The 25,385-nt window shown below is 43.6% G+C and overlaps 1 protein-coding gene across 1 annotated transcript in view; it reads right to left on the reverse strand.

Annotated features, from left to right (window-relative positions):
• Positions 1 to 4,475: 4,475 nt before the first annotated feature.
• The window catches only part of USP46 (ubiquitin specific peptidase 46), a 44,429-nt gene continuing 23,519 nt past the window's right edge, over positions 4,476 to 25,385 (reverse strand). Inside the window, exons 5-9 of the mRNA XM_060690823.2 lie at positions 21,363 to 21,439; positions 18,541 to 18,624; positions 14,227 to 14,424; positions 9,165 to 9,243; positions 4,476 to 6,858 (exon numbers count right to left, since the gene is read on the reverse strand). Coding sequence (XP_060546806.1) covers positions 6,757 to 6,858; positions 9,165 to 9,243; positions 14,227 to 14,424; positions 18,541 to 18,624; positions 21,363 to 21,439 — 540 coding nt within the window. The 3' untranslated portion in view covers positions 4,476 to 6,756. The remainder of the gene's footprint in view (positions 6,859 to 9,164; positions 9,244 to 14,226; positions 14,425 to 18,540; positions 18,625 to 21,362; positions 21,440 to 25,385) is intronic.

Below are 25,385 nucleotides of genomic sequence, written 5' to 3' on the forward strand. Positions count from 1 at the left end.
TGAACCCCGAAATAAGCGCTTGGCCTTATTTTCGGGGAGGTCTTATTATTTTGGGGCGCGTGGAGCAAGATGGGGCTCCTCTTACCGTCTTACCTGATTTCCAGCTCTGCGTTTAAATATTTTTGGGGAGGGCTTATTTTTGGGGAGGCTTATTTTAGCGCATGAGCTCAAAAGCCCGATTGGGCTTATTATCAGGGGATGTCTTATTTTCGGGGGAAACGGTAGTTTTTTCTGAAGGTGAACATTTTGGGAAATACTCTGTATGTGCCATATTTTGCTAAAATCTGACTATGGTTGACCTGGGATTGAGCTGAGAGTCCGTATATTGGTGTGTCTCTAATCAGAGCTGGATGAACCATGAAAGCTCGACTTTCTGTTGGCTCACAAGATAAACAAACATTCTTAAACATAAAAAAGCGATCTGATTTTGTTCTTCACCCAAGAAAAGTGCTTCGCAGAATTCTTTTGCTGTCCAAAATGGAAGATCTAGCAAGACTTAATTCTATAAAACCCAATTTATGTGAAAAAGATAACTGCTGCATACACCAAAGGAAGATTTTTCACTCTCAGAAGACAAGCCAAGATAAAAGCTCCAACAGTAGTTAACAAAGGGATAAGCAGCACAGCAGTGTCGTATTAGATCTCTAATCAGGAATCATTAAATGGGCTAATAGCTGCATGCATTGTCTTCCATGGGAAAGAAATGCAGTAGCTGGTGTCTCTTTTAGGATTTCCTCTTGAATTGATACATAGATCCCTACCAAGATTCACAAATTCAACAATCTTTTGCCCCGAGTTCAGTGGATTGCATCCTGCGTCCTTTATTTTGTTGGCAGAGACATCCAGGGGTCAAAAATGCCAAGATGGCAGTCATCTGCCTGATTTTTATGTGGTTATCATTTTTACTTTTTTTGATCTCTTACGGACATTCCTCCCGGCTTGAATCAACGTCGGTTCCTAGCATGCCATCCTAAGATTTAAATCTTAGAGGAGTAAAGACTATTCGACATCTACATTTCGAGCGGCTCTTAAGAGCCAAAACAAATTAGAAGCACTGTCCTATCCTCTTCATCCTTCATTCCTGCAAAGAGGACGGATCTTTTAATTATCACGTCAGAAAAATTATGCGTTCTGCTGGGAATGGATATATACAGTAGGTACCGCAATATTTAGCTGTCACATTAAAAGTATAGCATTTTATTTTTATTTTTTTTCTTTGGATCTGATTGCCAGTTCCTCACTTCTGTGACAGGAAAGTGAAAAGGGGTTCACTCAGGAACATATTTGGGGTCAGAATTGTCCTGCATGTGTAGCGACTGTATAATTTTGAAGGATAGGGGTTTTTAAAAAATTGTATAGCTCAGTGCAGCTTGTCCTCATCCTAGGACCGTGATGGTGAACCTATGGCACGCGCGCCACAGGTGGCACGTGGAGCCATATCTGTGGGCACGCAAGTGTTGCCCTAGCTCAGCTCCAGCGCATATGCACGCGCCGACCAGTTGAATTTCGGGCCTTCCGGGCCCACTGGAAGTCGGGAAACAAGCCATTTCCGGCCCCCGGAAGGCCTCCAGAGGGTGAGGGAGGCCATTTTCGCCCTCACCAGGCTCCTAGAAAGCCTCTGGAGCCTGGGGAGGGCAAAAAAAGGGCCTATCAGGCCCACCGGTAATCTTTTTGCCATTGGGTGCCAAAAGAGGAGCGTGGGGGAGGGGGTGTTGCGCGTGCATGCGTGGGAGAAGGGGAAGGGCATGGGGGAGGCATTGAATTATGGGTGTGGGCACGCATGCACACACACCCCCCATGCTCTCCCCGCTTTTGGCACGCGACAGCAAAAAGCTTAGCCATCACTGTCCTAGGACAATTGAGACTAGAAATCTGGTTGCGAGTCGTGGCACTAATGTGACCCCACCAGTTTTTCACAGCAGTCATTAGTCGAATCCCCTCAGTCATCAAGTCAATGATATTGACTTGTTAAGGGAACCCATTTTCCTGAATGGGTGTTTTTTTTGCCATAAGCTAGCAAAAAAGTTGTAAATTTGCAGTCATGTGACCCTGGGATGCTGCAACCGGTCGATAAAGGTAAGCTATCATGGGACCTCGGGGGGGGGGGATGACATTTTATGACAGGGGTGCCAAACTCGATTTCATTCAGGGTTGTAATTGACCTCGGGGGGGCCAGTTTGAGTGTGGCCAGGGTGGTCATGGCTAGCTCGACGTCACTCGTGTCAGGGGTGCCTATGGTGGCCGGCCAGATCTAACCACCCCGCGGGCCGGATCCACCCCTCAGGCCTTGACACCCCTGCTTTATGACAACCGGAAGTGCTTTGTGAGTTGTAAAGCACCCATTCAAGGTCACTCTATAAACTGTTGTAAAATGACTGGTAGAGAATTGTAGCCCATTTATTCTGCGACATAAAACTTGATGGGCACCACTGAAAATTGAGCTTTTACAGGTAGTCCTCGACTTACGACCGCAATTAATCCCAAAATTTCTGTTGTTTAAGTGAGACATCTGCTAAGTGAGAACTTTGCCCCATATCACCACCTTTCTTGCCTCAGTCGTTAAACGAATCGCTGCAGCTGATAAGTTAGAAACCGGGTGTTAAGTGAATCTGGCTTCCCTGTTGACTTTGCTTGGTAGAAAGCTGCAAAAAGGGATCACGTGACTTTGGGACACAGCGACGGTCATCAATATGAGTCAGTTCCCAAGCGTCTGGATTTTGATTTCGTGACCATGGGGATGCTGGAATTATCGTTAACTGTGAAAAATGGTCATAAGTCACTTTTTTTCCAGTGCCGCTGTAACTTTGAACGGTCCCTAAGCGAATTATTATAAATCGAGGGCTACCTGTATTTCTTAAGCTAGAAAGTTCAGGCAGGATTGTAGGGACACCAAAAATAGATGTTAGGTTTTACCTCTTAGCGTTGAAAAACCTTCAACTCTCAGTAACTCTGTGCCCCCCTTATTGATCTTTCAAATTATCCTCCACTAACTTTATCACACTGAACTCATTGGGAGCCTTCAAAATTGCAATCTTTTCCACTCATCCAAAATTCAACTTCTTGGTTGTACTTAAATGCAAAGAAACAGAAGAACCCAACAATTGGTTCCTCTTACTGCAGATGAGAAATATGTTACAGATCCTGGGAAACTCCAGAAGATGCCATCCTGTTTGTTCTCTCTGCAGTCCACGAAGTTTACCGAAACGTGGCAATCGGTAGGCCTCAGCACCACTGTTCAATCCAGCAGCGTGCAGGATCTCATCGGCACACCTGTCCAATCTTCCAAGAGGGAAAAGAACTAAAAATCCCTGCTCGCATGGGATTCTGCTCGTATGTTTAAGCCTTATAGAACTTTGAATGTGCTTCCTATTTGCTTAACTGGATATGTAACTCTTGGATAATGCATGTGACATTGATACAAAAACAGATCTGAAAAAGCAAGAGCCAAATTTTTGGTATTTCTTCGGGTGAAGAACAAAACAGTAACTTTTGCAATGAAGCTAACCCGGAGAAATAGGACCCCCTTTTTTCAGTGCCAAATCCCTTAATCTTTTGTTAGAATCCAAAGAGCCAACGGTTGTTTTTATATATATATAAATAAGTCATAAAATGAGGGTGTGGCTGACTGATGAGGCCTTATAAGGCCGAAATAGATCTATCTTAGTCTCCCTTAAGTCTTGCAGCAGCCAACATAAGGCTGCTTAAATGTCTGATAAAGCCTAGAAAATAGTGATTTGGGATGTGACTTAACTATGGCAATACAAACATCTTGATTTACGTAGGAAAAACCCTGGCTAGAACAGTAATGCATATACATATATATTTATATTTTGCTGATAAAGAAATAAAGGGAGATTAGTATAGACCTATTTCAAGCTATTTAGCTCTCATCAGCTAGCCATACCCTTACTTGGATTCGAACTTGGGCTGCCTTCATGTTAGGCAGTTGTATTAACCTCTTGAGCCACAAGTTCTCCTCCCTTCATCAGCTTGAGCCAGGGGAGAGTTTAAGTGTTTTTCTATCGAGGCACCTGGTCTACTCCAACACGTGGGAGGGAGCATTTTGCTTCCCTTTCGCCTTTCAGCTCCAATCCAGGAGCCCTCAAGCAGTCGCATTCACGACAAACCATTTTTATACCAAATTTATATTTTGCTGATAAAGAAATAAAGGGAGACTAGTATAGATCTATTTGATGAGAGATCTATTTAGCTCTCATTTACATGATGAGAGCTAAATAGCTTGAAATAGATCTATAACATATATATAAATCCACCATCTCACAAAAATGTAACTGTGAATGGCTGCCGTACAATAAATAGGGAATGTGGATCTGCAGCATGATTTAAGTGAGACTAGAATCATTTTAAGGGAATGTATGACTTGGCGTTGATTTCTTTTTCAATACGCCGAAGCTCAGAAGGCTCGGCTTTCTAAGGGAGAATAGAACACCATGTGAAATAATCCACAGCCCAAGCCCAGTTCCAAAAAATATTTATCTTTCCTTCCCGTGACCAGCAATTACCTTTAAAGCAATGATTTCAGATTTCCTACAACACGAAAAACCCTTTTCACCTCTATTGTTTTTTTTTCAGAAACACTCATCACAAGGCCCCTTAAAAACTCACTTCATAGAATGGGCTGGGCAAGGCTTCCTGGAATTCATCAGTTAAAAAAAATGCAAGTGCGCACTTTACAACACATTTTATACCTTCAGTCTTAACATCAGTTGCAGGTAGTCCTTGATTATGACCGGTTGCTTCGCAAGCGTTCAAAATTACGATGGACTTCCCCGGAATTAATTCACCACCCAGTTTCAAAATCCTGACAGCCAGTCATGCGATCACACTTTGGATGCTTGCCAACTGGCCATTTGTGGCATCCTCTGGTCATGTGACTGTGATTTTCTGCAATTTTTTTTTTTTTTTTGCAGGAAACTATCATTTACTTCCATTTAGCCCATCGGCTAAAACAGGTTTGTTTAACAACCACCGCTTTCACTCAATGACTGTTGCCAAAAAGGTCATAAAATTGGGCGTAGCTCAATTACAGTCATGATTAAGAACTACCTGTACTGTGATTATGGACCGAACAGATAGAACAATCAGCATCCCGAGCTGGATGCCACCCAGATGTTTTAGACAACAACTTACGCTATCCCTGAACAGCATGTGAAAAGCTCAAGATGCAAGTTAAAGCCTAAAGCATCTAGAAATAGACAGGCTGGGAAAAGCTGCTTTAAGGAATTGGTATCAACTATGCTTCCTGATTTGGGAGAGGTGGCTTGAGTGAAGTACCTTCAACTGATCCTATTCCTTCTGAGAATATATTCTTGCTTCTTCAAAGAAAGCTTCCTTCCTTCTTCTCTCTGTCCCCCTGGGGATCAGCAATGAACCACCTGGTCTAATAGGGACCTTGGTAATGGAATGGGACCGCTTGCTGCAGCCAACTCACCATGGCCAATTCACAATGGCCAACTCACCGCAGGACAATCCGACATGGCCAACTCACCATGCAACAACTCAACAATTCGATTTGCCGTATTTTTCGGAGTATAAGATGCTCCGGAGTATAAGACGCACTTTGGTTTTTGGGGAGGAAAATAAGGAAAAAAAAAATCTGCCTCTGCCTACCAGCATCCATCGGTATTCATCTGGCAATGCATTCTGTCAGTGTGAGCGAGTTGAGGGCTGTTTGGAAACTGAAACAGTATTTGCTGTGTGAGCAACAAGGGAAGGAGACAGCAAGGAGCCTGGGCGTGGCTTAGCTCTGAGTCTGTGCTAAAGCTGCAAACTAGTCTGCTGCTCAAAACTGAAACTGAAACTCCTCTCCTCTGCTTGTGTTTTGCTTGGAAAACCTGCTTTTGGTATTGTATATTTTACTTCATGTGTTATATTATATATAAAGAGAAGTTATTGAATCCTGCTGAATCAGTTACTTTCTGGATGTGATTTCTGGATGTGATTGCTGAGTCCTTGCAGCAAATAGCAAACACCCAGGTCAGCTTCAGCACATTATTGCAGCCTGATTCAGCACAAGCATCTGATTGGCGGGTGGATCGGCCTCCTGGAATACCCCCAATCAGCTGTTCCAGGCTGCAGGGATTGCCACAGACCATGGCAGCCTACGTGCCTCGCATTTTTGGCTACATTCGGTGTATAAGACGCACCCAAATTTTCACCCCCTTTTAGGGGAGGGGAAAGTGCATCTTATACTCTGAAAAATACGGTAATTATTGTCATTCCCATTTCATTTTGTCCTTTCTTTAGCATCCTTTAATGATTCTATTTCTGTTCCTTCGATATTAGTGTCCCTCTTGTCCCTTGGCGAGCTGGCTGTGGCAAGTTGTCGTAGACCCCCTAGTAGGTATCTTGTAGATTGCTCTCATTTTGAGTGGTCTTATTATTGAGGAACACTCGTGAATCGTTTAAGAAACTCAACAACTCCACATAGAACAGTCTTAAGATCACTGCTGAAAAGGAATGGGTGAAGAAATGGTCTTTAACGGTGATGCAAGCATCTAGGCAACATTATACCTCAATTCAGCGGATTCACCTGATGAATGCGAGTCTCTATACATTTGTTCTTTTTCTTGATGACTTAAGATGGGAGAATCTTCTAGACATAAGTTAGGAGTTTTAGTCAACGATTAAGCAATGATCCTGCGTGGGCTGTATTGGTCAGGTCTACAGAGTAGTCAAGTTAACAGTGTTGGTCAGGATCGACTCTAGTGCGGAGAAAGTCACAAGTCTTCCCAATCATTCCCTTGACTGGTAAAATAAAATATATCCAGATTCTGAATTTTTTGATATATCGGATGTCAGGCCATAGAATTCTTCAATAGCTTGTGCATCAATTTTCTAAGGGGAGAAAAGAAAAGAAAGAGGCTATCAAAGATTTCAGGAATGCTGAAATTGATGTCATGTTTATAGCAATGGGATTTGGCCTCAGGTTTCAGCAAACGACACAACCAGGGACAAAAATTCCATGTTTCTCCGAAAATAAGACCCTGTCTTATATTTTTTTGAGCCCTGAAATAAGCGCTTGGCCTTATTGCCATGCACTCAAAAGCCTGATTGGGCTTATTATCAGGGGATGTCTTATTTTGAGGGAAACAGGGTAGTTAGCTAACTCTTTCCATATACTTTGTACTTGCAATATGCATGCATATATTTCTCCCTCATTGTTGAAAAGATTGTGGATAACTGAGATCTTTGGACTATTTCTGGTCTGAAAGTCTTACAACTCAGACTTTATTACGTTTTGTTTAATCCAAGACTCTTTTGCGTGAATTCAACTGATTCTTGGGAGAAAAAAAAATATTTTGCTTTTTTCCCACCCTTCCTAACAGTACTATCTCGGTATAGGTAGTCCTCGACTTACAACAGTTCATTTAGTGACCATTCGAAGTTACAGCGCCCCTGAAAAAAGTGACTTATGGGCATTTTTCACACTTTCGACCGTTCAGGTGCAAGGCGACCGCATCCCCATGGTCACGTGATTTACTATTTGGACGCTTGGCAACCGACTCATATTTATGACGGCTGCGGTGTCCTGAGGTCACGTGATCAGCTTTTGTGACCTTTTGACAAGCAAAGTCAATGGGGAAAGCGGATTCACTTAACAATCGTGTTACTAACTTATCACCTTATCATCAAGCATGGCAAGGAAGGCTATGAAATGGGGCAAAACTCACTTAACAAATGTCTCATTTAGCAATGGAAATTTTGGGCTCAAAAATTGTGGTTGTAAGTCGAGGACTTCCTGTCTAATGATTCCTGATTTCAATAATATCATTGCAGTCAGTGACATGTGACAAGACCTAAAACAACACAAAGATCATTTTTACATTATCCTCAAATTAAGATGTTACTCCATCTAAAACAAAGGCAGCTGTAGGAAATTTTGTAGCTCATCTGGATGGGATGCTCGGATTGTGATCTGATAAATATAAAGCAAACAAAATCATCGTCAAAACTTCCAAGACGAAACTTCGATTAGCAAGCGGAGTTATAAGACCGAGCTACAAACTACAGTGAAGGACTAAAGGTTATGGTCAAAAAAAGTGTAACAAAAACTCCTTTGACTTCACAACAGGTAGTCCTCGACTTATGACTGTAAATGAGGCTGAAATTATGGTCACAGGTTAGGCTGGTTATTAAGAGGGTCAACAAACGACCACACCCTATTTTGCAGCATTTTTAAAAGGTGGTCATTAAGCGAATCAGTGCAGTCATTAAACAAATGCCATGGGTGTTAAGGGAATATGGTAAATATAAGCAAATCCATGTCGGCAAAGGGTGATTTTTGCTGGAAACCAAATTAAATGTTCATTTCCAGCAAAAATGCAAATCGTGATCAAGTACATGGGTTGTTACAAATGACCGTAAATGTGAGCTAGTTGCCAAGCGCCCAAAATGTGATTACACAGCGGGGTGAATGGCTGTTGGAACTGAATCTGGTTTGGGAGTAGCGTTGGGGAGGTAACTTTGAATGGTTGCTAAGCAACTGTTCCTAACTTGAGGACTGCCTATATTCTAACTGCCATCTTTTTTTTTTTTATCAGTCCTTGAAGGCACTGTTGAAAAAAAACATGGAAGACATGAATTCCTCCAAATCATAAGGGAAATAATGATATTATTATATCTATTAAGCTGGCTGAGGAATTTTGGGAGTTGAAACCCGCACACCTTAAAAGTTGACCGGGTGGGGAAACTTTGCCTTAGAATAATAAGGATTTTACTTTCAGCAAATGAAATACTTTAACACATATGTAAAAGTAAAGGCTCCCCTTGCACATATGTGCTAGTTGTTCCCGACTCTAGGGGGCGGTTCTCATCTCCGTTTCAAAGCCGAAGAGCTAGTGCTGTCCGAAGACGTCTCCGTGGTCATGTGGCTGGCATGACTAAACACCAAAGGCGCACGGAACTCTGTTACCTTCCCACCAAAGGTGGTCCCTATTTTTCTACTTGCATTTTTTACATGCTTTCAAACTGCTAGGTTGGCAGAAGCTGGGACAAGTAATGGGAGCTCACCGCGTTATGCGGCATTAGGGATTTGAACCGCTGAACTGCCGACCTTTCGATTGACAAGCTCAGCGTCTTAGCCAATTAAACGGGCCCAATTAAGGTTCGGTCAGTTTGCTTAAAATTGTCAATTTACTCACCTCTACAATATCATCATCAAACAATAGCCAGAAGCCATGACTTTTCACAATGGTGATATAGTGTCCACGGTTAGGCCCACTGAGAAGGAAGGAAGGAAGGAAGGAAGGAAGGAAGGAAGGAAGGAAGGAAGGAAGGAGGGAGGGAGGGAGGGAGGGAGGGAGGGAAGGAAGAAAAAAAACCCGACAAATTAAAATTAAAAAAAACACAGAATCCTAGAGAATTTTCTAAACACAAAAGTAATGGAAGTAATATCCATGTTGATCTTTTCTTCTCCCTAGAATCCAAGGGTGACACTGAATCCTTTTCTCACTGTTTCTTTCACCCCCAAATGGGGAGCTCTGCAGGTGAACCTTCTCCATGCCAGCCTCCATGTTCAGTTGGCACCACCAGTGTTCCGATGGCAAGTGGGCCAAAAAGGGAAGACACAGGAGGGAAGGTGTGCGAGAGGGTGTTTGTTTATGTCAACATTGACCCCGGCATCTACCTAGACAAATAAATCCCTGCAGTTTTCTTGGCAACACTTTTGAAAGTGGCTTGCCATGATCTTCTTCCTAGGGCTGAGAGAGAGTGACCGGTCCAAAGTTACCCTATTCACTGTCTTTATATCTAAGGGGGGACTGGCATTCATGGCCTCCTGTTTTCTGCCTTAAGCAGGGGTGGGTTCCTGGGGGTTCGGCAGGGTTTGGGCGATTCTCTAGCCAAGGATCGCCAGGATTCAGCGAACCCCTAAATGCCACCCCTGGCTGGCCCCGCCCACCCCTCCTTTCCCGGAGTCTCCACGCAGCTCCTTTGTCATTCCAGGTAAGTGCAGGGGCCGCGCGGAAGGTCTGGGAGGGCAAATAACGGTCCTACTGGAGGTTTCAGAAGTCTGGAAATGGGCCTGTTTCCAGCCTCCGGGGGTTTCTGTACCCCGGGGGAAGCAGTTTTCGCCCTCTCGGAGGCTCGAGAAAAGCCTCCGGAGCCTGGGGAGGGCGAAAAATGCCCCCCCTCCGCCGTGGTGCAGGCAGCTGACTAGGCCACACCCACCATGGCCACGCCCACCCAGCAATGGGGCAGCAAACCCGTTGCTAAAGGATCTGAAACCCACTCCTGGCTTTAAGCACTATCCCAAAGTTGCTCTCCAGACCATTTAGAGTTACTTATTTCTCCTCTGGCTGCCATCTTGCCAGTATGAGCTCAAGAGAGTGCTTATTCAAACCGCTCTCTTCCTCCCTCTCCAATTACGGGCTCCACGGGGTAAACCTATAGCTCTTTCAAATGCTTTGCAAGAGATGTTTCGACAACAGGGATGAGGGAATGTTAGAAACAGACGGGGATTCATTTATTTGGGGGGGTCTTTATCAGACTAAATCCTACCAAACAGTCCCCTGAATGTATTAAAACAGATGCAAGCAGACTAAAGTAGGGAACTTTTGCAAGAAGCAACATTTTTCCAAGGGTCTGGAAAAAATGCACCAAAACAGCTTCAGGACTGCTTGACCAGGCTGAGTTGAGTAAGGGGGGAGGCTGTGTTGGACAGTCCAGACTCGGTATGCTACAGAAAAATAAAACAAAAACAAACGGCTCTTTAAACGTATCTAACATCTAGTCTCCAGTGCGAAGGAATGTTTTTATATAGCACATTCAGCCGTCCTTTTTTAAACAGTGCACATAGCCAAAGCTGAGAGGCCAGGTTCCTCCCATCTACCCTACTGGGTTAAGCAACCATTTGCAAACAGATTCAGCTGTTTGTTATTCTTGTTTTCTGTCCAGAGCTGGCAGTTGGCACTGAACAAGCCTTGTCTTTCCAGAATCTATCTTCTTGCCCCTGTCGCTGTTCCCCATCATCAGTTGGTGTCACTTCTGCTTCAACGCCCCAGAGTTCTTGAAGCAGGCGGCATAGATAAGTGCCCAATAAATAAATAAATAAAACAAATGTATTTGTTGTGGCATATTGGCCGCCGGTCCCTCCAGCAGCCAAATCAGATGAGGAGGAGGTGTGGGAGTCGGGGTCACCATCAAGGCAACCTAGGAGCTCCAAGGGGGAAGAGGAATGGAGCTGTCAGAGAGAGAGACAGAGGCGGAGCCTGGGCCGTCCGTCAGCCCTCAGATGGAGAGTCAACAGCCCCCAGGTCTGGAGGTGGCTGATGAGGAAGAGGAGGAACAGCTGGGTCCAGTGCCTGATCTGCAGATGCGCAGAAGGCAGAGGAGAGGAGAGCAGTGGAAATCCGTGGGCCGGTCCTTGGGACGGAAGAGCCACCGCTGGGGATAAAAGAGCTCTGGGGATAAAAGGCAGGGGGAGGAGGTGAATAGATGTGGCAGACAACTATTCATCTCCCTGCCGGACAGACTTGTTAGCCTGCGGTGAGAGAGAAGCTTTTTGCCGGGGCTGCTGGCGCTCCTAATAAATGAATCATTGATTTAACTACAGAGGGTTTGTCATGTTTGAGGAGCTGGGTCAGAGCACCTCACGTTCTCATTATTTCTATCAACTGTTTGCTTACCACCAGGATTGCCTGCAGGGAGAGAGGCCAAAAGAAATTCAAGGTTCTCTCCCAGTACTGATTCACCATGTCATGCTGGCAGGCCATAAGATTTTCTGACCTTCTAAAAAGACCATTTAAAATGAACAACAAAAACCTCTTCACTTGTTTTTGTTGGGGACTGAATCATCTCTTTGCACTTATTTGCACTGACAGGGCCAATGACGAGAGACAGATCAAGGGCAGGAACTTTACATGCTGGTCCTGTGACTATTTCTCACCTGGCTTATTGTTGGTGAAAAGAATCTCTGGATTTAACAACACAGAAAATATCCTGGTTTGGCTTCCCTCCCGTAGTTTAGAGAGCAGTGAGTTTTCTCCAGGGTGGATAAAAATCAATGATTTTTTTAAAAAAATCAAAAAAATCTTTTTTATTATTTAAATCGGATTTTTTTGACTTAAATCGGATTTTTTTGATTTTTATCGAATTTATTTTAATAAAAAACTTTTGGGGTAAAAATCTATCGTAAGATAGTTTTCTATTTAAGATACATAAATAATTTAGTTTATTCAGCATGAAATGGAGCTTAGTGATGTAGCACGAGGCTGTATATTCTGCAACACTGGGACTATCGGTGAGTCAACAGTGGGTCAAAGGAGTAGCAGAGATGACAGTTGCTCTTTAAAAATTATGATTTAAATCGAGTTGATTTAAATCAAGCCTTTTTACTAGTGATTTAAATCATGATTTAAATTGTGATTTAAATCAACTCGATTTAAATCAAATCCACCCTGGTTTTCTCTGTCTTCAGGCATCTCTTCATAAACCTAGCTTGGACTCTGAGTACAATGAAGACCTGCCACAATGGAATGGTTAAGCAAGCTAACCTGTATCCAGATTCATTATTATCGTAAGCATTTTATTTTTATTTTAATGGGATGTTCTGCAACTTCATTACTCATTAATCTTTCAACCCCCAGCTTGTATACACAGGACCCTATTTTCTAACAAGGGCTCTTAATGAATTTGAATGTCCACCGTCTTAATCCCAGCATTAAAGACACTGACAATACGAGTGATTGTCCGAAGGATGAGAGGCAAATTTGTGATCAGTAGAAAAATCAGGCATTTTGGACTGAGAATCAGAACTGTGTCTATCTTAACAAACTCCTCGGAAATAGCTGTCTTCCCTTGTTGGTCAGGATGAAGAAGCTTAAAAATAAAGCAGAAGATGAGTGCATCTTTCCTAAGCTATTTGTCTCCAGGAGGAAAACAAACAAACAAACCCTTTCCTTCCTTCTCATTAAGTCAATGTGTAGTCCTTTAAGAGATAAGATAGCATTGATGGGAGAAAACATTTCCCTGACAGCTTTTATCAGCTAAGCTGTGTTCCTGCAATAGGCAGAAGGCCCCCTGTGATGCTTTCATGATGGGACAGGTTATCCAACTTTGAGGAATGGGCAAAAGGGATCAGTTAGTTGTCTAAGATAGGTCATTTCCACCCCTGCATATTTTAGGGCTGTATGGGAGCAGTTCTCAGGTTACACAAGACACGTGTTGTGTTTAGGCAAAGAAACGAAAGCTGCCAGCCAAATTTACCTCATACACAAACATGAGGTGCAGCTGCTAGAGCAGTGATGGCTAATCCTTTTGCTGTCGTGTGACAAAAGCGGAGGGAACGCGGGGGAGGGGGCTCGCTTGTGTGTGCCCAAACCCATAATTCAATGCCCCCTGCGCCCCTGTGTGACCCCCCGCCCTCCCCCCGCTTTTGGCATGCGACAGCAAAAAGGTTACTAGTGGGCCTGGTAGGCCCATTCCCCCCCCCCCCAGGTTCCAGAGGTTTTCTTGGAGCCTGGGAAGGGCGAAAATGGCCTTCCCCCCCAACCAGAGGCCGGAAATGGCCCATTTCCCGACTTCCGGTGGGCCCACAAGGCCCGAAAATTAGCTGGCCGGCGAGCGCATGCGCGCTGGAGCTGAGCTAGGGCAACGCTCGCATGGCCACAGATATGGCTCTGCGTGCCACCTGTGACACGTGTGCCATAGGTTCGTCATCACGGTGCTAGAGTATGCACAACATTGTGCATTAAATGCAAAAATCAAGGAACAGAACAGTGACACTGACACCGTCCGTATACTGACAGAAGATGGAAAAGAGAAGGGATCTTCTCAATCTTTTCATTCTCACTAAAATGCAGATGGGATTTTTTTTTTAAAAAAAAGATCAATACAGCAGCCTTATCTCTTCCTTCCGAAAATCTGAGCGGGCCGATTCCCTTTTCTGTCTCGCTTTCTATACAACCGATCCATCTCCTGCAATAAATGAATGAATGAATAAACAAATAAATAAGTAAATTTTAGAACCTCCCAAGGACCACCGAAAGAGATTATTATTTTGACTTTACAAGCTTGCCTACTTATGAATGCCTCAAGTGAAGCTGGATAGATAAAAACTCTTCGGTGCGAGAGAAAAGAACCTTATTTTTGGCTTCCGGATTGATAAGGCACTCGATCAGCTGAGTGAGCCATAGAGAGTAGGCTACCGCATTATTCCTTATGCCGGGTTTACTACTTCCTGGCAGAGCACAGAGTGCAATTTACCTGCCACAGTGAACGACGACAGCCACCAAGTCATACATGCGGTCCAAGTTGATGGCCTCTCCCGATGTGTTGAAGAGTCGCAGCTCCAGGGGGAAGACCACTCGGTAAGACAGCTTGGTGTACCGGTGTAGCTGCTCCATGTATTTGAACCGCTTCAGGTGCAAGGCAAGGATCATCGGAAGCTTCTTCACCCTCATCCTACAAAGTCAAAAGAGGAAGATGGAATGAAGGTTGGCTCCCTCTGATCTGCTTTCTCCTAAGTGGAGATCTTCTACAGCATCTACTTCTGTCCTACTATCGCAGCACCGTTGAGAGTGTCCTGACTGTTAGGAAATGAATTTACCTAACTTGTTGAGTTGGCAATATATAAACCATTATTATAGCTTTAAGACTGCTGTATTGCTGTATTGCATCATACTGTGTCCTGATTGGTTAGCTCTGTAGCCAATGTCCTTAAGAGGGAGCTAGTAACATGGTTTCTCTTTCCTGATTGTTATTGCTCTTTGCTGATCTTTGCTGTTTGCTATGTGCTAGTTACTGTTTTTTGCTGTGTTTTGCTACTGTTTGCAAATACAGAAGAACTGATTATTATGTATGACTACAACGACTGGTAAGAAGACTTTGTTATTGGATTATCCCTGGACTATTGTTTTACTATCTACTGCTTTATCTGTGTATGACATGGACTGTTTATTGGACTGTGCCTTATTACTATTTCCCGAAAGTAAACACAACTCAGTGTATCTCTGTGTTGGCTGTGTTATTTCATAACTACTCTCAATCGCTTTCATGTGCACACCCTTGCTACTCAAGGGTTGCTCTGCAAATTACTTAACACTGACATACGGCATTCTTGCATGGTATGGGAGCAGCTCTGTAGCGGACAAAAAAGCTCTACAGAGAATCATTAAAACTGCCCAGAATATCATCGGGCTCCAGCTACCAGCCCTGGACAACATCTTCGAATCTCGCTGTTTGAGGAAGTTGCACAACATTCTCAGAGACTCTTCCCATCCTGCTTACAATCTATTTGGACTGTTGCCTTCTGGCAGAAGATACAGAAGAATTAAAACTCGGACCACACTTTTTCTGAATAGTTTTTATCCCGGAGCTATAATTGCACTGAACAATGAACTCAAGGGCCACCATCAGTGAGCTGTTGGACAGCATTATTTGGTCTGTTGTGTGGATGTTTGGGTGGTTTAGGAATGGGGAATTTGTGGTGGGTGGGGATGTGTCTGGGGATTATTATGTATGTTGGACCTGGTTTTGGGTGTTAAGTGAATTTTTTTGTATGTGTATACTGTGTATACACATACAATGATAATAAAGTTATTATTATTCTAGGTCAGGGGTGTCAAACTCAAGGCCCGTGTGGTGCTTAGATCTAGTCCGGGGGGGCTGCCTTGGAAACAACAGACCAGCTCATGATGCCTCTGCCAGTGAAAACAGAGCTCGGAAGGGCCGTGGGGGTGCCCCCGAGCTCTATTTTTGCTGGCAGATGGTTGCAGGAGGCTGTCGCAGCTGAAAATGGAGCTCGGGAGCTCATTTTCACTGGCAGAGCGCTCAGGCCATCACAGGTGCCCCCAACATGAATGACATCAAGCTGGCCACACCCATCCAGGCCCCCCCCAAAGTCAAACACAACCCTGATGTGGCCCTCAATGAAATTGAGTTTGACATCCCTGTCCTAAGTGTTTTGGGACTCCTTACAGCCATGAGGCAGCCTAAGCATGGTGGCTAGGAATTTTGGAGGTTGTAATTCCAACATATCTGGAGGGCATCAGTTTGGAGAAGGCTGCAGAGACAGCATTTTATTCTTCTTTTATTCTCTCTTAGTAGCACTAAGAGGAGAGGATGGGTAGGGCTAGGCCAGGCCAGTCTCCTCTTCAGACATGCTAGCTGTCTGCTTACAGGGAGAACCAGCAATAATCCTAATCCTAATCTATTTTACAAGGACGTGAGGAATAAAAAAGGGAGCAGAAAGGACCGTGCATGAATCATGTGAGAAAACTTAAAAATAGAATTGTACAGTGGACATACCACTTGTCTCACATGGATTGCTATTACCATCAAGGGAAGGGAAGGAAGGAAATATCTGTGAATCTTTATTTATTTATTGATTAGCCCTTGGGCCATATCAAAGTGCAGAGTTCCAGAAACAAATTATTACAAAAGTTTGGTAAAGCAATTTAAATGAAATTGGAATAACGCATGATTTAAAATGAAATTAGAAAAAATACGATCTAAAATGAAATCGGAATAAAGTACAATAATTTGAGATACAAATTAAATATGATTAGAATTATATTATCTGTGTTTTTGTTCCTCCTACAAACTTCCATGGACAGTTATCATATTGTATTGGATAATTTGACTAGTTAATCGACTTTCAACAAACAATGAGTATCTGCTTCACTAAAGGAGAGGTAAAATGAAGTAAGATGAGGTAGGAGAGTTAAGGTAAGATAAATGAAAAAAATAAAAGAATGAGGTAAAATTGCTGGCTGGAGAGTTCTGGGAGTTGAAATCCACATCTCTTAAAGTTATTTGAGGTTGAGGAAAAACAGGTTTAGATGTCGATGGAGATTCTCAGTCATCCAGGTTATGGTTGTCCAATAAGGGCTTTTTCAAGAGGCAACTGGACTTTCTGGTTTTTTCTTTGAAGATGTTTTGCTTCTCATTTTGGATCAGAAGCGAAATGTCTTCAAAGAGAAAACAGAAAGTCCAACTGCCTCTTGAAAAAAGTACCTTTGGGATAGGTTTAGATCAGGGGTCTGCAACCTTAAACACTCAAAGAGCCATTTGGACCCATTTTCCACAGAAAAGAAAACACCGGGGGCCACAAAATCTGGGTGGGCGTGGTCAACTCGATGTCACTCACTTCCACCAGTCACATGATCCTCTAGCCACGCCTACCCATCCGGTCATTAGGGCAGAGAACCGGTTGTTAAAAAACACCGGGAACCACAAAACCCTTTTGACATCTCTCTCATCCCCCTCCCTCCCTCCCCCTCTCTCTGTATCTCTCTGTCTCTACCCTGGCCACTTCTTCATCCCTCGCCGTTGCCTTTACCTTCTCAGGTCAGGCGAGGAGTGACTGGGAGGGGAGGGTGAGGCCAGCTAGTGGTGGGATCACCTGACAGAGAGCCACAGGAGAGGGCCCAAAGAGCCACATGCGGCTCCAGAGCCACAGGTTGCTGACACCCAGTTTAGATAATGCACAAGATTTACAGGTTCCCCTTAATGAGTTCTATAAAACATGTTCTTGGCTGAACAATCTTTTTTTTTTTTTTTAATTTGATTTATATGCCGCCCTTCTCCGAAGACTCAGGGCGGCTTACAATGTGCTCAGCAATAGCCTTCATCCTTTTGTATATTTATACAAAGTCAGCTTATTGCCCCCACGAACTGGGTCCTCATTTCACCTACCTTAGAAAGGATGGAAGGCTGAGTCAACCTTGAGCCTTGGCGAGATTCGAACCTGCAGTAATTGCAGGCAGCTGGTCTTAATAACCAGCTTAATAACAGGGTGCCTTAAACCCCTGTACTACCAAGGCTCTTAGAACTTAGCCGTTCTAATGACCATACGTGTTTGTGCCCTGAAGAAAATAAAATTAACTTTTATTGCAGTTCATGGACCAGTAATTACATCAATGGAAGTTCTGAATGACTAACACTAACAGTTTCCATTCTGGACATCTGCAAATTTGGTTAGAGAGCATATCCTAACGAACAGATCTACAATCTTAAGTAACAGACCTACAGATTCAGGAGCCAGAAGACAACAGGGGATTCGGGGGGGGGGGGTGAAAAAAAGCTGGATTTAGTGGATGTATAGGAAGAAATTCTGGATAAATATAGGCCGAAGCAAAAAAAAAAACTTTCTGTAAACAGACACTTTTATTTTAACAAAACAGGCAGGACTTTGCTTTATCTGTGGTGCTGTGGTTAGAGTGCAGCACTGCAGGTAGACTCTGCCCACAGCCAGGAGTTCGATCCTGACCGTCTCAAGGCTGACTCAGCCTTCCATCCTTCCGAGGTCGGTAAAACGAGGACTCAGATTGTTGGGGGCAATAGGCTGACTCTGTAAACTGCTTGGAGAGGGCTGTGAAGTGGTATATAAGTATAAGTGTTATTGCTGTTATCTGAAATGTTATTCCAACATATGTTGAAGAAACCATAGCAAAAATACTGGATCTTCAGCAAAGACCTAAAGCCAAAAAGATTTGAGTTTGCTTTAATCGCTGCTTGAAAATCTATCCAAGAAGGCAATTTAAGCTGCCCAGTGATATAACAACCCTTTTCACATACCGTTTCTGAGCCTCCTGTTTGCTGCAGCAGGTCTCACAGTAGTATTTCTGTTCGCTACACAACGTTTCAGTGTTGCTGAAGTCTCTGAAAAGTAACAGACGTACCAATTGTTAGATGTCTTTGAATAGCACAGACATGGCTTTGAATTGTTCATTTCGCCTGGCTTCACCCTAGCTTCATGCCCGCTGTTGAGTAGGGAAATGATCTTGAGGCATGTTGTGGTCCACCAGCAGCCTGCGGAGCTGGCAGCGGAGTCAGACAGCGATGAGGCTGAGGAAGAACATGGGCCAATCCTGGAGGCTGGGGAAGGCCGGGATGAGGGCTCTGCGTCGGAGGCAGAGATGGGGCCAGGGCCATCGGGGAGTGAGGTGCGGATTTCGGAGCCTCCAGAGGCTGACAGTAGAGAGGCAGAGGAACAGGAGGAGCCTGTTAGAAAGTGCACGTATGAGAAGAGCTGCCAGAAGGCAAGAGCAGATAAAGCAGAGAGGACGACTCGGGAGTAGGGCCAAGAGATCCCATAAGGTTTAAAAGACCAGCAACGGCTCTTGGCCTCTTTGCCGGAAAACAACATTGAGAGAACTGCTTCTTGTTTCACTGTATTCATTTCTTGTCGGCGTCTTCTGCTTCTGAACTTTTGCCAAGAGAAGCCTTTGGCAGTTTGCCTAATTATCCCAAGGTTGGTGATAAACTAAGGAATGGTGTTTTGAAGAAGTTGCTTTAATTTAGTTTGGACCACGTTGAGAATGAGTTAATTCTCAGCTGTTCTAATAACAGCTGTTTGTTTTCAAACTGTTTGCATTTAATAGTAACTACTTGGGCTTGGGTCACAACAAAGCACTCACATCAGTGCGCGGACAAACAACAAGCCTGGGAGGCTGTTACACAAATGTCGGTGCACTCCCTCCTTCCTGCAATTTCTTTACGTGTTCACTTATTGGATAAATACATACGGATACCTAATTTAGCACGGCCAGCAAGGCATGAAACAGAAACGCGGACATAAAAACAGTAAATAAGCCATACAAGATTTCAAATTAAAAAAAATATTAGCATTTTCCCAATTTCTTTCTAACATTTTTCTTTCTAACTCCCCCCCCCCCTTTCCAGGACTCCATTCATGCTTTTGTAATGTTGCCCCAGTGGTGAAATCTGAACAGGTTTACTACCGGTTCGCTGGCTGGGCAGGTGCGCTGCGTGCACGGATGCCCAGTGTGTACCATGCACGCCAAAAGGAGGCATGGGGTAAGTAGAACAGTGGGGGGGAGGGGGATGGATGATCAGCTGTGGCGCGCGATTTTTTTTTTACTTTTAAAAGCATTTTTTTTACAACCTATTCAGCCGAATTTATGGATACTTCAATCTGCAGCCAGACTGAGAAAAATCATCACACATCAGCCCCACCTAAGGACATTGGCATGAAGGAACCCACTGTATTTACAATTAACCCCAAAATAAAATATGGGCTTATCTGTTCTTTCAGATAAAGCCAGGTAACTACCTGCCCAAGGAGCTAAAGAAACTACAGGTAGTCCTCAACTTACAACAGTTTGTTTAGTGACTGTGCAAAGTTACAACGGCACTGAAAAAAAAATGACTTATGACCATTTCTCACACTTACAACCTTTGCAGCCTCCCCATGGTCATGTGATCAAAATTTCGATGCTTGGCAACTGACTCATATTTATGACAGTTGCAATGTCATGCGATCCCCTTTTGCAACCTTCCAAGTTGCAAAGTTGGAAGTTTGCAACCTTCCAAACAAGCAAAGTCAATGGGGAAGCCAGATCCACTTAACAGCCGTGTTACTAACTTAACAACCGCAGTGATTCACTTAACAACTGCGGCAAGAAAGGTGGTAAAATGGGGCAAAATTCACTTAACAACTATGTCACTTAGCAACAGAAATTTTGGCCTCAATTATGGTCCAGGACTACCTGTAATCAAGCAAGAAATAAAACTGGGAAGAAAGAACAGTAACATTGCTCAAGTTTAATTTCAACAATACTTACAAAAATGTTTAGTAGGACTTTAACATGTCTCTTCTTATAAGAGTGCTACTCTGGTAAATCTATATAAATTACATACTACCTGTGTTTCCCCGAAAATTAGAGCCTGTCTTATATTTTTTTGAACCCCGAAATAAGCTCTTCGCCTTATTTTCAGGGAGGTCTTATTATTTTGGGGCGCATGGAGCAAGATGGGGCTCCTCTTGCTGTCTTACCTGATTTCCAGCTCTGCGTTTAAATATTTTCGGGGAGGGCTTATTTTCTGGGGGGAGGGGGGAAGCTTATTTTAGCGCATGCGCTCAAAAGCCCGATTGGGCTTATTATCAGGGATGTCTTATTTTTGGGGAAACAGGGTATATTTAATTCAACGGGATGTAATGGATACTAAGAACTTTTTCATAATTAAATGCTGTGATAAATACAGTTTCTAAAGCTTGGGAACAAATACTTTATATTATTTAATAAAAGGCTTTTGGTCTGACAAATAATAGATGAGTTTCTCCGGTTGGGTTTCCTTTGTGTGTGTCTTATTCTCAATCTATTTGATTCTGACTAATCCTGTTACAATCGATGGGACTTCTCTGAAGCAAATAACAGAGGCATTCAAAGACATTTGTCTTTTGCCAAATATTCTGTCATACCATTCATTCTCTGACTTCCTTGCCTGCCAAGAAAAGCTTCAATGACGCTTCTTTGTTTGACTTTTGCTACATCGTTCTGAAACACCTATATAACTTTTTTTTTCTTTTCGTAACCCACTAATCTTTAATAACCGTAAAGCAAAAACGATGCCGGCGGTCGTGAAAATGCGTTTACCTTAAACAGTGAGTTATGGATGTGTTCTGTTCTACATCAACAGAGAGATCAAGAAAATCTTCATCTTTGCTGCTAACCTGCCCAAAAAAAAAACAAGATTTAATAGCATTTTAAAGCATTGCAACATTTTAATTTACCCTATTCCAGGGGTGGGTTCTAATTTTTTTACTACTGGTTCTGTGGGCGTGGCTTATTTTGTGGGTGTGGCTTGGATGTCATGTGACTAGGTGGGTGTGGCTAGCTGGTCAGAGTCATTTCTGGAAGGTCCTTGCACTTACGACCAGTCCTCGCACTTACGACCCGACTCATTTGTTTGCTTTTACCACTGATCAGCTGTAGGACGGCCCTTTGAAGCCCCGCGGCAAGAGTTTAAACAGTTTTTTTCCCTCTAGTCATCAGCTGGGACTCAGGAGGCAGCAATAGATTGGGGGTGGGACCAAATAAAAGGTAAGAATAACGTGGGTGGGGGGGGGGGAGAACCACTTCGGTGACGTCATATCGTCACCGCTACCGGCTCGGCCAAACTGGACCGAACCGGGAGGAACCCACCACTGCCCTATTCTCATCCTGTCAATACACCAGGAAGGCCTCCCTGGATCTTAGAGAAACACTGAGGCAGCCAACTTCCCCAATCCAAATTATTGCCACATGAATTTCTACAATCACAGATTTGCATTTAGAATAGAATAACAGAGTTGAAAGGGACTTTGGAGGTCTTCTAGTCCAACCCCCTGCTCAGGCATTTGTGGTCCAATGCAGGGGTAACATCTAATCATGGTTCAGATTTTGTAACTGTGACTGTGTGTTCGACATAACTCTAAGGCAGGGTTTTATTTTATATTTTTATCGTTAGTTGTGAAAACCGTCTGGGTAAGTTTTGGGTCATTCTCTCTCTCAGCCCAATCCACTTCCCAGGATTGTTTCTGTGGGGAAAATACGAAGAGGAAATATTATTAAGAATGTTTGCCACCTTGTTCTATTTTAAAAAAGGTGGAATAAAGATGACGATGATTATCATCATCATCCATAGAAGTTCACGGCTAGCTACTGTGACTATTTTTCTTGGGGAAAAATAAAGGACAAACCTGAAAAATCTGAAAGATATCCATAAGTAAATTTAAATTTAAAACACACCCAAAGGAAATTTAAAACACACCCAAAAGTCTAGGGCAGGTTTTAAACTGTTTGACCCAATTAACTCTTTTCCCAGTCTCCAATACAAGTACTCCTCAGTTTATGGCCTGTTGCTTAGCAACCATCCAAAGTTACAACAAACCTTCTCAGATCTGATTATGACCTGGATTTGTGTCCCGCAGTCCCATGATTCTTATTTATGTTATTTTTTTATTGCTTTTGCCAGAAATGGGCATACACTTCTGGTTGCCGGCAAAAATATGCCCATTGTAGCTAATGGATTGTAGTTAATGACTACAATGTTACCTGCTTACCGACTGGCATGACATACGATTCTAATTCCAGCCTCAATTATGGTTATAATTCAAGGACTATCTGTAGTTTTTTCTCCCCTCCCAAATAACATCCGCTCTGTTGTTTACAGAAGCACAAGTACCAAACTGGATCTTTGATCCACAAACCAGCAATGACAGATGGCTCTATTACCCCTGGGGTATGTCGAAATTAACCTCCACTTTAAGAACCGCTGGTCTAGGGAATGTCAAGAAATTAATTCATTATCGCATTAAAGTTTCATGCCTGCTACTATTATATTCAGTCCAATTCTCGCTGAAGGCAAATAATTCTAACTTAATTCTGCACCTGACCTACTGAAAAGAGGCGATTGTCAAGCAGCAGGGAAATCAGGAGAATCGGGGAGTTCAAATGAGATTTATTTATTAAAGGTACAAGAACCTGAACTTCTAATGGTCAAGGGAAATTAGCAGGAGTTAAGTTGGGATGGATTTAGATCTCTGGTGGGCGCGCAGGGACTCATGACTTATGATGCGTTTGACCCCTCCTTCGGGTTCAGTGTTGTGACCTAGGCTTCCTGAGGAAGTATAAACCACAATTTTAATCCCCAAAAAATCCTCTTTTATTGAGACAGTTGTGAATTATGGTCATTTACAGCTCGTAATGATCCACAAACAGTCTGTGAAGATTCCGACAGATGTCTGATCGAGTTGACACAGTCTTTCAGGGTAAAGTTGATAAACCCCCACCTTTAGCTCCCTTGAAACGCTGCCAGAGACCTAATTGTCAATGAATTTTGCAAGGCCAAACGGAGCAGAGTCAAACGGACTTCTCAGAGCTCGCATTGACTATATGAACTAATTGCTTCCTGCAAAGGCTCTCGCCCGTTTGCTCCTCTTTTATGTCATGGGAGGGGCCAATCAACTCCAAGCCTTACTCCTGAGTCACCCTTTTTTTCCTTCATTGTTCTTGCCTTCTGGCAGCTCTGCGCATGCGCACACTGGGAACAGGCTCACACTGTTCTTCTGCCTCGCTAATATCAGATTCCAGAAGCTCCAGAGGCAGCACATAACTACCAGATGGCCCTGGCCTCCTCTCTGTCTCCAACGCAGAGCCCTCGTCCGAGCCTTCCCCAGACTCCAGGACTGGCCCATGTTCCTCCCTAACCTCCTCACTATCTGACTCTGCTGCCAGCTCTGCAGGCCGCCAGCAGACCACAACACTCAGGCTGGTCATCTCCTACACCTACGAAGAGTAGTTCTCTCTGAGTGTTGCCGGTCAGCGGCCTGTGCAGCTGGTAGCTGATTCCGACAGTGAGGAGGCTGGTGTGGTGCTGCGCCAACAGCCTGTGCAGTTGGCACTCGAGTCAGACAATGAGGAGGCTGGAGAAGATGTGGTGCAAGAGGCGTGGATTCAGCCAGGGCCTTCAGAACCTCCAGAAGCTCCCATAAGTGAAGAGGAAGAAAAGGAGGAGCCTCTTCTCGATGCATGGGCGCGCAGAGCTGCCAAAAGGCAGGAGTGGCTCCTCAGGAGGAGGTCTCCTCAAGAGTAAGGCTTGGGGCTAATTGGCCACTCCCTTAGCCTATTTAAGGAAGGACTACGACTGAAGCAATTTGCAGGGAACAACTTCATTCACTCTCCTTCGTGTCCTGATCTTAGTTCTCTTATCAGTTTCCTGCAAATTGCTTCTGGGCTTTCTGCCAACCATAGTAAGATTACGATTATTTATTCTTTGGATTCTTGTAGGCTGTTAAGAAAGTTAATTAACAGCCTTTGTTTGAAAAAGACTGATTTAATTTAGTAAACTAAGGTTTGTACAGACTTTGTGCTGCATTCTTTGGGGTCCATAGCTGGGGCAGAACATTGAATCTGCTCTTCCATTGGATGCCATACCCAGCCTGATGTCATAAAAAACCTCCAACCTCTTTGGATTTTAAACTACACATTTCAGAAATGTTTCGCAAACTTCAAGCAAATGCAATCCTTCCCCGCAATACTTAAAAGCACCACAGCAAAATATCTGGACGACACTAGATGGCAGCCAAAAATTAGTTTTCTCCATATCTCTTTGCTGCCATCTAGTGGCTGCCTTAGATTGGTTGCTCTTATTAAAATGGCCACAATTTTGTTCAGCTTGCCCAAGACAAGAAAGGCAACTCTGCTTAACGTACACTCAAACAAGGTGACTTCTTCATTTGGTGGCATCTTTTTTTCATTCAGAAGCCTGAAAAAGATGTGGCTGCCTCACTCAGCAATGGAGAAGGGCTGTCTTTGTGCAAAGATTGAAGGGTGTCTTCCAAGTAACCCTCAGCTGCGCGCTGGCTTAATCTTTAAACCTTTTCCAAAGTTGTAGATTTGTATATTAAAAGTATGTACACACGTTACATGCTTGCATACAAGTAGCCTTTGAGTTATGAATGCCCTGTTTCCCCCAAAATAAGACCCAACTGGAAAATAAGCACTAGTATGATTTTTCAGGATGCTCATAATATAAGCCCTATGCCAAAAATAAGCCCCAGTTAAGATCATCATCCAGATGAACGCATTTAGTACCATATTTTCCCGAAAATAAGACCTAACTGGAAAATAAGCCCT

The sequence above is a fragment of the Pantherophis guttatus genome, chromosome 8, assembly GCF_059756535.1.
Source record: "Pantherophis guttatus breed Tessera chromosome 8, ASM5975653v1, whole genome shotgun sequence".
Lineage (NCBI taxonomy): Eukaryota > Metazoa > Chordata > Lepidosauria > Squamata > Colubridae > Pantherophis > Pantherophis guttatus.